General features: G+C 28.7%; 1 protein-coding gene across 1 annotated transcript; it reads right to left on the bottom strand.

Moving 5' to 3' along the window:
* Positions 1-9,150: 9,150 nt before the first annotated feature.
* LOC148235078 (uncharacterized) lies at positions 9,151-10,304 on the bottom strand. The gene has a single exon (XM_088186810.1). It carries the CDS (start codon positions 10,062-10,064, stop codon positions 9,288-9,290), a length of 777 nt encoding a protein of 258 aa, XP_088042936.1. The 5' UTR covers positions 10,065-10,304; the 3' UTR covers positions 9,151-9,287.
* Positions 10,305-13,968: the final 3,664 nt, after the last annotated feature.

Below are 13,968 nucleotides of genomic sequence, written 5' to 3' on the forward strand. Positions count from 1 at the left end.
GTAAATTTGTATTAGCTTCTCCATAGAGAAAAAAAGTGAAATTAAATTTTGGCAAACGTTGACAATTTAAATTTATTTTTCTTAGATAATTTTTTAAATTTTCCCGCTGCATGAATGCTACATATAAAAAACCTTAAAAAATTGTATTTTTTTTAATAAATATTTTTTAATAAAAATATACAAAGTTCTCAAAATTATTAAAGTACATATTGTGCTTACTGTTCATTTTTGGTCTAAAACAACAGATTAGGTGGTCGATATTATCAGTTCATTGTTCCTTTCTAATTTGTGAATTTGATTAAAAACTGGCTTTTATATTTGCACATAAAACATATACTTTTTTAAATTATAAAGTAACTTATGGTGTAACTAAAAAACGTTCTTATTACTGAAATTTAAATTTATGATAAAATTCAATTCAAGAAAACGGGCAATCAAACACCTAAAATACGCTCAATAAAACACAATCAATGACTTATAATCGCTCACATTGCACCAACTATAGGTAATCGATTGTGTTGTAGTGTTAGTAAAATGTAACAAAATATTTTTTAATATTATATTATATATATAGTATATAATAGCATATCCAAATACACCTTAATAAAGACTACATATTTTAAAACGTGATACAGTGAAATCTCTTTGTAACGAATTGCGAAATAACAGAATTCCCAGTATAACGAACCTTAATCTAATTTGTCCCCAAAAAACTTTCATACAAAATATGTTTATTGTAATGAAGACTGATCTCAGTATAACGAAATATTTTGATCTGAATTTAAGAATTACGTTACAACTTGACACAATATTTTTTCAAATTCAGTTTGACCTTGACTTGGCGTGTGCCGGATGTGTTCACAAGCATCAGTCAATGTGTTTTGCCGACCTTCAAACTTTTTTTATAAAACATTTTATTGTGTTCATTACAATATCCTTAAAAATGGACAAAAAACGATCTGTCAATCTTATAAGAGGTTATTTTAATGCTGTAGTGATATGCTAATTAAAAATAAAATATATAATGTAACAAATTTTCAGTATAACGAATTTTTTTTCTTCTTATTTTAATAATTTTCTGATTCCCACGCAGAACGATTTATTCTTATCTTATTATAAATGTAGTTCTTAGATCACTAAAGCAAAGATAATGCCAATTACAGTAGTTAATATTTTTTTTTGTCAATCAAATATTTCCGACTTTTATTTAAAGCTTCCAAAAAGGCATGCATATTTCAAAACATTTTCACTCTATCTTATTTAGCGGTATAAAAAAATAGTAGTTGTAAAACTTAAAAAAATGACTATAAAAATTCCCGAAACATTTGCTGCTTTCTAGACTTGTCATTTTTCTCAAGAAAAAACACTACTTGCAATACATGTTGTCGTCAAGATTTAAGTAACCATGTATTCTACATTGGTAGAAAATATATTGTAGATCACATTAATTTTTTTTTGGATATTCAGTGAGTCATAAGATAATCAGAGGCAAAATATCCATATTCCTTAAAATATAAATATCTTTTTTGTCTGTTATAATAGTGAGGAAATTTCATGGTACTTAGATTACATATTTCCGATTCTTATTCTAAAATGTCAAGTATCAATGTGCTACATAAAATTGTAAGTGTGACAATATTGTTGAAATTTTTCACTTTGTGCATCACAATGCCGAGCATAATGAAAGTACAACTTTTAATGATCATTAAATAAATTGCCAAAATCATATGAAAATCTCGCAGGATCTGGATTTCTCGAATATTTTTAAACAATATGTGAATATTTATTTTTTTAGATGATAATAAACTTCTCTAGAAATCGAAAAATAATGAATTAATATTAATTTAAAAACTTTTATAGTAAGAAGATATAAAAGACTACCGAATCGAGTAAACATCAAATGATAAATCGTCATTGTGCAACACAAATTTTACGCCAACATTTTCACTGAACCGAAAACAAGTCATAACCATTGCTTACGCGAAAAATTGTGTCACATATGAACATTTCCAACTATGAAAATATTATGCACCCCATATATATATATATATATATATATATATATATATATATATATATATATATATATATATATATATATATATATATACAAAAATTTAACACTCCGCCAAACAACGGTCATTGTTTTTAATCGAAATATTACATCATCCTTCGCTTTACTTTGAAATACACTTTTAATAGTGATAATGCAAAGCCCATTAAACGACTCTATTGATGATCACTGACATGGAACGCAATTCAAAGTGTTTCATTAGTCCCGGTGCACCAGGTGAGCCGTCCGGGCAGGTGCATTAATTTATTAACTGTGGGTGGTGTGATAAATTGACATTGTTTGCAAAATACTGTGTTGTTGAGTACTTGAGAGGTAATCCGAGATGGGTGAGAGAAATCCTATCGGGTCATGTGTGAGACGTTAATTATTTTCTGAAGCACAAACTGCTATATATGATCTTGAACAATCGGTAAAACTGCATCGAGAAACTGAGATCATGGGGTGTATTTATACGTAGAAAATTTATATACCTTTTGTGTATCGGTGAAAGCGGGTTAAATGTTATGGTGGAAGTTGTGAGTTTGAGCTCAGTTCTATGCAATGTAGTATTGAACTCGCTTATCAAAGCAGGATAAATTGGGATAGTTTTAAAGTAATATGATATAATATGACTGCCGCAAATTCATATGTTAAGTTAGTACTAATTATATAACTAGCACGATAAACCAAATGTAAAGTGGGTGACTAAAACCTGATTCTCATATGAACCCTAGTGTTTTAAAAAAAAATTAAATCGTGTCTGAATTAGTAATAATTATAAAATTAAAATCGCAATCAATCATCACAGACTGCGTTTTCTTAGATTTTCCTAATCTCACAAATTAATATTGTGATGAATATTTAAACTAAAATTATAAATAAGCTAAAGTGTGCCTAATGATGTTTATTGATTGTACGCTGTAATTATAAGACTGATTTCAGTTTGGTGTCTTACTGTTAACTTGAAGGTATTGATAGTGTTAACACCGTTCTAACGCCTGTTATGATACAGTAGAAGATTTACAATAAATTTATTTAACATAGGGCCGATCTGTTTAGGAACAGACATTCCTTACTAACATACATGTTTTAGTTATTCCTGAAAAAAATAATTTAACTAAATTACGAATCAATAACAATATTTTGTTGTATTAATTTTTGTACATACAATTTAACTTTTCCCACTTACCGATAGTATATTGAAAGCTGCTTAAGCCTTCGTAATCCATGGATTAAGATTAAATAATTTTAGCAGTACCAATGATGTACCGTTATGACAATTAGCGGTGTCTTTGTGACACCAAATAAAGGGAATGCGATGTCATCTGTAAATGTCGCAAACACTCCAAAGGGTTGAGATGCGCTAAGATAAGGTCATAGAACACGTATTCCCAGCATCCAATAACATCACGGGCTAAACACTCCAAATCACAATACCTTCTTGACACAAACACTAGTCGGCTTCTTTTGAACCGCCCCCGTTCAATGATATCTCGCAGAAAATCGCAATAACTAGACTCACTCAAGATCCCTTTGAGTTACACCGAATTCCCATGCAATAATAACATATTTCTTGGCCGACAATAACGTTTTTTTATTTATTTAATTATTCAATTTTACGTTGCTGCTGCTAAAAATAAAAAAGATCATGTATTATAAAATGTAGTGTCGAATAAAGTCGGTAAACAAATTAAACAATTATTTTGACGTTTGTCAGTTACAATTAAGGGGTTAAACCTATGGGTTTAGCCGCTAATGCATTTCCAGCGTAAGTCGGGAAAGTCGGGTTAATATTTGATTTAATACAAACGGGCGAATTCTATGAAACTCTTTGAGTGATGTTTGCATTGTGACAGTAGCTTCATAATGAACAAAACATAGCGAAAAGGAGTTTTAGATGAGCACGAAATAAACTATTCAACTGGCGAACAATTGAGAAACTGCGAGTGGTTCTTTTGGTTATGCAGAAACGGTTATTAAAATTTTAGAACTTTAAAATGTAGTAGATGAGATAAAAGAGAATGTGAATGAAGATATGAGTATAATCACATATACTTGTAAGATTTACACATTTCTTTGTAAACTTCTACACATTTTGTGAAAATATTTTTTATCTCTTTTTCGCTTTTTAAATTATATAATAGATATTTATTAATGAATTTTCTTTATTTCTAGTTAATAGCTTTCGATTTATAGACTACAAAACATGCTAATTAGATCAATCGTAGTTATGTATTTTAACTTTGCAAAATAATTCCTCAATATCATAGTTTAAACAAATTTTGAATACTAGCACGATAAATCAGTGACATAAATTGATGAAAAAATGTATGCAATACCTGGGTTTCAGTGGCGTAGCTAGGGTATGTGGTGCTCAGGGTGATCCTTAAATTTGCCCCCCCCCCCTATACATTTTTGGCATGGTCATAAAATCAGCATTTCTTATAATAATTAATTGGTTATTGTTAAGCTCTTGCTATTCGTGGATATATATTTATATATATTAGTGCATTTAGGGTTAAATACCACACTAGACGATTCCATCGCAAATATGCCGCCCCCAAGCAAGTGCCGCCCGGGGCGGCCCGCCCCATCGCCCCACCATAGCTGCGCCACTGCTGAGTTTGAATCCTGTATAAATCCTAGTGTTTTTTTTTTAATTTCTATTGTGTCTGTAAGAACGAAATTGGTGATTATTATATCACTTATGAATTTCGTCATGATTATTTAAAATTGGTCGTGCATATATGCCGTAGTCGACCGCGAAGCTGTTTGTGGTCGCCCGTATTTTAGTTTGATACGTTCCTCGTACTAAAACGTTTGCTTAAAAAAAAATTTATAATCATATTTAAATGAACCAGTATTAAAGTATATCCGACTAATACGCGACAATAACTGTAGTAGCATGTAAGGATTGTGTCGATTGTGTTCCGGGTCTGAAATTTGTCTAAAATTATACAACTTTTTGTAAAGATAAAATTAAAAATTAGAGAAAGTAGAAATAAGCAGCTCATTGATTTAATACATTTTTTTATAAAAGCCCGACTATGATAGCAATGAAAACTATATTTAAAGTTGCTCCCAAAAAAATATTAGAGAGACTTTTTTCTTATTTAGATAGTTTGGAATCGTATAATATAATGAATATTAAAAATATCACTGATTACAATTTCATTATGATGACATTGATAATTAAAAAATAATTTAAGGAACAATTAAATAATAAATGTTGTTGACAATATGATACTTGCAGGCTACTTAGTCAATGTAGCCTGCAAGGCGTAAAAACTCAAATAACAGTTAATTAAAAAAGCGCTTATTCACACATGTATAAATATGAAAAAATAATAAATTCGTTGTTCTATAATATGAGTAAATTCTTTAACTCTAAATGGGACATGATTACCTCTAGTAACTCTTTCTGGTCTTAGTGAGTTTAAACAGGCATTTACAGTTTCAATTTTAATTTTGGGAGCTAAATTAAATCTTATAAAACTGGTTAAAAAATAATAAATTAAGAGTGCTGGTGTTTAACTAAAAATATAAATTTGTGTATATTATTCGAATTTAAATTGAACCCCTCAGGGTACCGCCACTGAATTCACGTTATCCAACATGTCCGAAACGTATCTGAGCAAATGTTTACATTCCACATTAGTCCCTCGCACGGAGTTGAAACCCATAAGTGTGTTTGTAGCCCATTTGGAATAGTATTACTATATTTCAAGTTGGCACCCGATGATATTCAGCAAGTGCCGCATTCGGAATATTAAAAATTCCGCAAGGATGTGTCGCTACCCGACCATGGGTCTAGCCTTCTTAGAGGGTCGGTTATTTTTGAATATTTTATCGGAGAGCTATGTACGTACACGTATCTGGAAAAAGGAAGTAAGGAAAGCTTCGTTGAAGATATCTTTAGTATTCTACGAACGCGACGGTAATGATGCGCTCCACTTGCTCGGCGACAAACCGCCACGCGAATGAGTCCACATAAAAACCTCTCGTTTTTCGCCTAAACTTGGTTATAAATAACCTTTTAGCTAATTTGGCCCATTTTATTGTAGTTGCCGGAAAGAGGTTTATGGACACCAAAAGTGCTCAGAAAATCACGAACATTATATCTAAAATATTTTTTGAGGTAAATTAAAAACAATAATTTAAAAAGTTGGCGAGCCCTGAAAATAACTGCTTGTGCTCTATTGAAAATGCTTAAAATGCACCACCTATACTTCAGAATTGAAAACGTGAATTGCTTTTCAATATAAGTTTATAATATTTTATAGTAGTATAATTTAATCATACTACAATATATAGATTGATCGAATATATATTTAAATAGTTTTATTTTAAAGATAGAATACAGTGGAAAAAAATTTTGGCAGTAAAAATAATAACCAAAACAGCGCAAATTGATTTGTTTGTTGGTAATATTATCATTGTGGCATTGTGAAATTACGATTTATAAAATCGCTGAAATATTATTTGCGATATTATAATTTGTGTCAATTTTTGTTCGGAAATGTATAAAATAATATCAATGAAACTATAACTTATGAAAATTAATTATTACTATTTTAATTTTTTTAATATGATTTTATAAAACTAATTATTTAAGTATAATTGTAAAAACATGTTATAATATAAACATAAAATCATAATCTTTGGAAATATAATAGAAATCTTATGCAAAAGAATTTCATTTTTAAAAGAGAGTTTGAAACTGTTTTAAAGTCATTTTGTAGAATAATTTTTATGTCATTTTGTAGAATAATTTTTAATATGTATATGTATAATCGTGTTATAATTTTAAGTATGATATAAAGGCAATAAAATATATGTGCGCAAAATTTGTTTTAATTAATATTTTTAAAATGCACATTAATAAATTTCTCTAAAAATCTTTCGATCAATAAATTAATAAGTAAAGGGTTTTTAATGGAAAATATTAGGAAATTAGAAAAGCATAACTAAAGAGTTAATTATATATTTTATTAAATTTAAAATAAAAACTGTACAATAAAAATGATATATATATATATATATATATATATATATATATATATATATATATATATATATATATATATATATATATATATATATATATATATATATATATATATATATATATATATATATATATATATATATATATATATATATATATATATATATATATATATATATATATATATATATATATATATATATAAAATTGAAGCTATCAACTGATGAGCTAAAAAAATAGAAATAAATTATATAAATTAAAAATATAAATTCAGTACAAATTATCTATACTTCAATTAAAAATATTTTTACTAGTTCTTTTCTTTTAAAATAAAATGATGTATATTTAAATATACGATTATTAAAATTAAAATATTTTTATAAGCTGATTTGATTCATCAATTTTTTACTATTTGTTAGGGTTTTATATAAATAAAAAACTTCAAAAGGTTGATCTTAATTTGTAAATAATTTTTGGTAAAATCCAAGAGATTAAAAAAGTAAAATCTCAGGGACAGAAAATCCCAAAGATACTGGTTTTGGATTTACCGTTTTTTTATTAATATTAAAGATTATATTACTTAAGCTATCAATACATTTTTTTAAAATGTCATTTAAATTTATTTAAATCTACCATAAGCACAAAAAAAATGTAAGTAAGCCCGGGCTTCAAGGTAGGTTTTGCTCCTTGACTTTCAGATAGCCACTGTCTTCTACGACGATTGCTGTCGTACAACACCCATTTATTTATTTATCAAATGATCGAGAAAAGGCGACTAAGTTTCAATATACAGAAGCTCTTGTGACATACGGATATGCGCCGACTTATTTTTATCGCTCAATTTATGTGAAATCCATAAACATTGTTTCCAAGCCTTCCAAATCTTCTAAATGTGTCATGCACTGTTGAATTTAACAGGACTATTCTTGATATCGAATATTCAGTTCAATTTTCTTAAAACCAACTTTTCCATTTATGAATCATTTTTACTTCACAAATGTTTTTTATGGTCGTAGTCTCCGATTTTTTAAAATAAATTCATATAACATGCAATTATTTATAAATTGTTTATTTTGCAAAAATTCTGCTATGCATATTTTGCTTCCTATATATACATATATATTTATTTTCAATATCGAAATGATGTGCACTAACACAAATATGACGAAAAAAATTTCACTGCATAAAACACAACTGACATTTAAAACTTAAATTAAAAAAAATATATCTATTTCGGGATTACCTAAAAATTTTTTTTAAAAACAAGCAGTTTGTTCTTTAGAATTTTTTATTAATGATATACATCTGCTTTAATTTTCAATATAATTAATAGTACATTTCAATGCTTATAACTTATTTTTAATAATCAGTCTTCTGCTTTAAATTATGGAATTTTACTGGAAATTTCTTGAATTAAATTGGAGTAATTGGAAATACCCAAGATTGCATTACCCTATATGATAATATACTATTTATAAAATTTAGTATTTATTTATTTTAGCTGATCTTAAAATATAATAAAAAATAATTTGCTGTATTTGATTATGTCATGAGGTTAATAGATATGATTAAAACTCAATCAATGTATTATTTATTTATTCGTTGCTTGAGATTAATTGTTTTTTAATATTTAATACTTGGCAGCTCTATATTTTTAATTGCTAGTTATTTTTTTATTATTTATTGAATTACTTATTTTTAATATTGATATTGATGAACTCACATTTTTATGATTAATATACAGTTATGTTATAAAATCAACCTATAACAAGAGTTTATCGAGCAAACACGAATGGCAGCCGAAAATGCAAATCTCATATAATACTTTTATAGGCATTCAGCATAAATTGAACGGTAAATTTATATAGTACCACCCGTCGAAGCGTTAAATATTTACAGGAGAAATTCACAACGTAGAACTTCACTATGACGTCTAGCAGCGAACTTGCTCCATAAATTTTGTACCTTCTAACCTTATGCTGCAATGTCGATGTGTGTGTATGAAATTTATTGTAACTTATCCTTAGATACTTACCTATATATGTACATGAGATAGGATTTTATACATGAATAAAAAAATATTGAATTATATTAAAGTATAAAATATATTTCTCAATATGTGAATAAAAATATAATATGTACAAAATAGCGTATTGTCATACTCACAAAATTAAAGCTTTCTAATACAAATATTTACATTAGTGTCTTTGTCACATTTTTATTTAATTAGTAATTACACTTATTCATATCGTCCATTTCTAACACTTCAATAAACGAATGATCTTCGTCACAAGAGTTCTCAGATCTAGAAGATCTTCTGCTTCCGTAACTTCTCGAGCAGGAATATTTTGAATTTGCAGCTGAAGATCCGGATGGTAAGTCTTCCTTCTTGTATTTGACCCTCCTGTTTTGGAACCAGATCTTGACTTGCTTTTCAGAGAGGCGCAGATTGGTGGCTATCTCAATCCTTCTCAATCGAGATAAATACATGATTTTCTTGAATTCTCGCTCGAGTTCTAAAAGTTGAGTGCTGGTAAAAGCCGTTCTGATTCTCTTGCTCGAGTCTTCTTTAGATTCTAATCTTCTCTTTTCTTTTTTATCTTCTTGGTTTGTTCCCATCGGTGGAGTTGATCCTCTGCTTTCATCTCCGGAACAGACTGGAGACCTCGGCTGTGGAGATCTGCTGTATGGCGGTGAGTACGACGTGAAGGTATTCGTTGGTGATTTATCGTTGATCTCGGACACTGATGCTGGAAGCATGTGAGACGGTTGCGGTCTGATGATTGGCATCGGTCTCGGTGGTAAGATACTCCTTGGCAGCAAGTGGTTGAAGATATGAGGGTTGTTGAATCCCAGAGAGTATAAATACGAGCTGAGATAAGCAGGATGATGAGGAGGAATCGGCAACGGTGGCCGATACTCGGGAAGCGGTGTCCTCAGTAGAGTTTCCGGAGCCTTTGGCGAGTTACTGATCAGCGAGTCGACTAAGAATGACCGAGACATGCTTATGAAAGTATTATTCACGGTTCATTAAGTTCAAGATAACACTTGTTGGTGGCACGACACTGATAGTGAGTAAGAACGATTAGGCAGTCGATGATCGCTGCTGGACCGCTCGGCTTGCACTGACGTAGCTAAAGGTTTGCACCCCATTAAGTGCACTCACCCTTATTGGCATTTTTTTCACGTTGGCACATTAACCAAAATGCACAGACCCCACCCCTAAACTTCCCCCACCGCTGATCAGTTCACAATTTGCACATCACTCGCGTTTGCTGTGCGTGCACTTCCAGGGGTGCTCAACCAAAAATAAATATTATTTCATATATATATATATATATATATATTTCACAGCTCATATATGTGTAAATGCGTGATTAAATTAATATCAATGGGTTTTCCATAAATTTTATTTAAAAGCAACGTCATTGCTTATTTATAATTTTACTGTATCAGCTCGTTTAATATAATATTTATTATTTGGCCTTTATATAGTTCTATATTTTTAAAAACATTAAATATTGATTTAAATTGCATAATATAATTTACAATAACTGTATGGTATTGACGAAAAAAATTGTGATTAACTGATATTTAAGAGCTCACTTTTAACTTAAATAATATATTTTATATGATTCTCAATAGGTAAATCACGATTCTCATGAATCAAATTATCGCATAATTGATTACAAAATAAAACAAAAAATATTTCATATAACATTAGTGTGTATTCATGAAAAAACAGTTCGTTTTTTAGGTATTCGTTGTATTATTTAAAAATAGATTACACGATGATGCAATAAAACTTCCAAATCGTAATAAAATATACGCGCAGATACGATAAATTCGAATAATGCCATCAAGAAAAAAAAGCCTAAATAATATGTCTGTAATTTAAAATATTTATTACACCCTACAGCATACATGTGTATGTTTTTAACTTTAATAAAAGAAATCGATGTATTTTTAATATTAAAATTGAACTTAACGTATACAATGCCACTTAACTTTTTATAGGCATTAAAACATATATAAATCCACGAATAACGAGAGCTTAATAATAACCAATTTATTATTTTAAGAAATGCTGATTTTCTGACCCTGCAAAAAAATTATGGGGGGGGGGGCAACAATTTTAAGGATCGCCATGGGCGGCACATGCCCTAGTTACGCCACTGCATGCATATATTGTTTAATTAAGAGTGAGAATTAAATCATTCTTGAGAATTAAAATCAGAGCCATTTGTATAAAAATATTAAATTTCAAAACAATAAAAAAATACATTTGATCCTGCATTAATAAAAAAATAGAGTACATATATATATATATTTAAAAATATTTAATAATACAATTTTCGAAGTAATGTAATTCAATAATTAATACGGAATACAATAGGTATTATATTATAAAAATATTTGTTCAATTATGATGAAAAAAAAAATGTTTTATGTTTATTTTTAATTTACTTTCATGTATATAGCTTACTTTAATATTTTTCAGATAACAGTTTGGGAAGCTTGCAGACGCGCTGGTTCTGACGCAATATGTTTTTAAAGTTACAAAGAATCACTTTCACTTATATTGATATTATTAATAAAAAAGCAGATCATTATAATATTCCTTAAATAACGAATATTACATCACTGTACATATGATTTAAAAATAGTTTTAAAATAAGCTAAATTTACTTCCAACTTATTTTATTATTTTTTTGGTATGAGATTTTTGCATATTTAAAACCCTTTTTATTAAATAATTGATTCTATGCATATGTATAAAACATACTAATTAATATAATATGCAGCAATATTATTCTCATGCGTAAAAATCCATTGTGTGATTTTATAAAATGAAACAATATTTGAGCAATTCACAATTATTTACAATCAAAATAAAAATAGAGTTGGCACGATGATTTTCGAGCCTCGGTTAATGAATTCTTTTGTTGTCAACCAATGAAAAATAAGGATTCAAATATAATACAAGATGGCAGACAGTAACGTGGCAACAGTTGTAAATAATTTTGCTACACAACAATAATTTTCATTATTTTGGCATGTGCGTTGTTCGAGCTGACTGAATCTAAATAATCGGATTGCAAATTAACTAGGTATGTTATAACCATAAAAATGAAATATATACACGTGTGTAAGGATTATAAGAATACATTGATTAAACTAGATAATAATCTTCGTAACGAAATCTTCAAATTTTGAATTCTCGTCGATCGACTCTGAGGCCAAAAAGTGAGTTTTTCCTTTTACAATACATAAAAATTATCATTGATTCTGATTTATTGCACATATTCGTTAGATTTGACGAATTGCAAATAAACCAGGAACGTTTTAAACGTGAACTTGTAATATATCCTTAATGAGGATTGAATGTTAATGTCGATAAAATCGGCGCTGTGGGAACATAGTGGGAACGGCGCATAGTGGGAACGCTATATATATCAGCCAATGGACAGCTTATAAATGTGTAGTTTCTTGAATGTTATCTAATAGACGACATTTTACCATTATTATAAATATATGATTACATACCTGGAATAATCGATAGCCAAAATATCTAAGAGTGAGTTATTTTTAATCCCTATTGACAAAATATGTTTGTATACATCATGGTTTTTAATCAATTTTTGTTCTGTGCCATCATTTCTCTTTAGGAATAGCCAAATTCATGTATTTTTTTATAAAAATATAATACTTGCTGACAGTGACTTCAGCATGAGAAGATTCACTCTTTGTTTATATATACCAATTCTACGTTGTAGTCATATAGGTCATCAAATTGTTTCATCATTGCTTCTGAAAATAATAAGACCATCATCAAGAGTTAAACATTGAACACAATATTACTATTAATATAATAGATTGCCATCTCTTTATCTTCTTCACAATTGTCGCAAATTAAAAATTAGCTGTAATATAATGGGTAAAATATAACTTTTTGTTTACATTAATTTTGCTGTTAGCCAACGCCTGCTTTATTTCCTTGATAGTTGCATTCAATATATATTTCTGGTTACTCTATATAGTAGCACTGACGGTTTGTCATTGTTTAAATAACAAACAAAACATTACGATCTCTTGGTAAAGTTCTGTAACAGCAGTTGTATATAATCTTATCAACGTATACTTATTTTTAGTATTGATTTTCAATTGGCTTATAACTATCTTATTATATATGTTTATGAAAAAATCTAGCTTTGTACTTTTTAAATATTTATATATCTAGAATATAATGCTATAAACTTAACAACATTTACATTTCGATGAATTTAATAATTTTTTTATATCGTATCTATTTATAATTAAAAAATTAATGACTACAGTTATGTATTACAACATTTTAATCGCTTTTAACTAATATATTAAAATCTGCCGTCACATTACAGAATAACCGTTATCTACGTATTTCCCAGAACATTGGATTTCCCCACCGTTATTCAATTTACGCTTTATTGATAAGATGTTTATTAATAATTTTAATGTTCTTTAATAATGTAAAATTGAACATTCCTGACCTACACCAGTGTTAGTAAAATTGTATAACAATACAGAACCCTATAATATCCCCACTTAGGTTTTTGGTTAGAATTTAGTTCTGTGCATAGGGAGAATTAATGGCAATATGTTATAAAAGGGCGGTCCTCGTTTAGTGGGGAACAGGGCGGACTTTAAAAACTCCGCCCTTTCTTTTATACAATATAAATACAAATCGATTTGAGTTTGAGTTTGTTATTTATTACGTGTTTGCGTTTATTTTATATTCCAATTCGAATGAAATTACTCGTGGACGCTTTGCAAATCAATCATTTACTTTTCGCTTTCCTTTAGATTTAGATTCGTTCTTCAGATATTCAAACAGTAAAAAATAAGTTAGTCGGCTCTCCAACTCGAC

The sequence above is a fragment of the Plectrocnemia conspersa genome, unplaced genomic scaffold (genome assembly GCF_051122295.1).
Source record: "Plectrocnemia conspersa isolate PC_06_02 unplaced genomic scaffold, ASM5112229v1 ptg000005l, whole genome shotgun sequence".
NCBI classification, from domain to species: Eukaryota; Metazoa; Arthropoda; class Insecta; order Trichoptera; family Polycentropodidae; genus Plectrocnemia; species Plectrocnemia conspersa.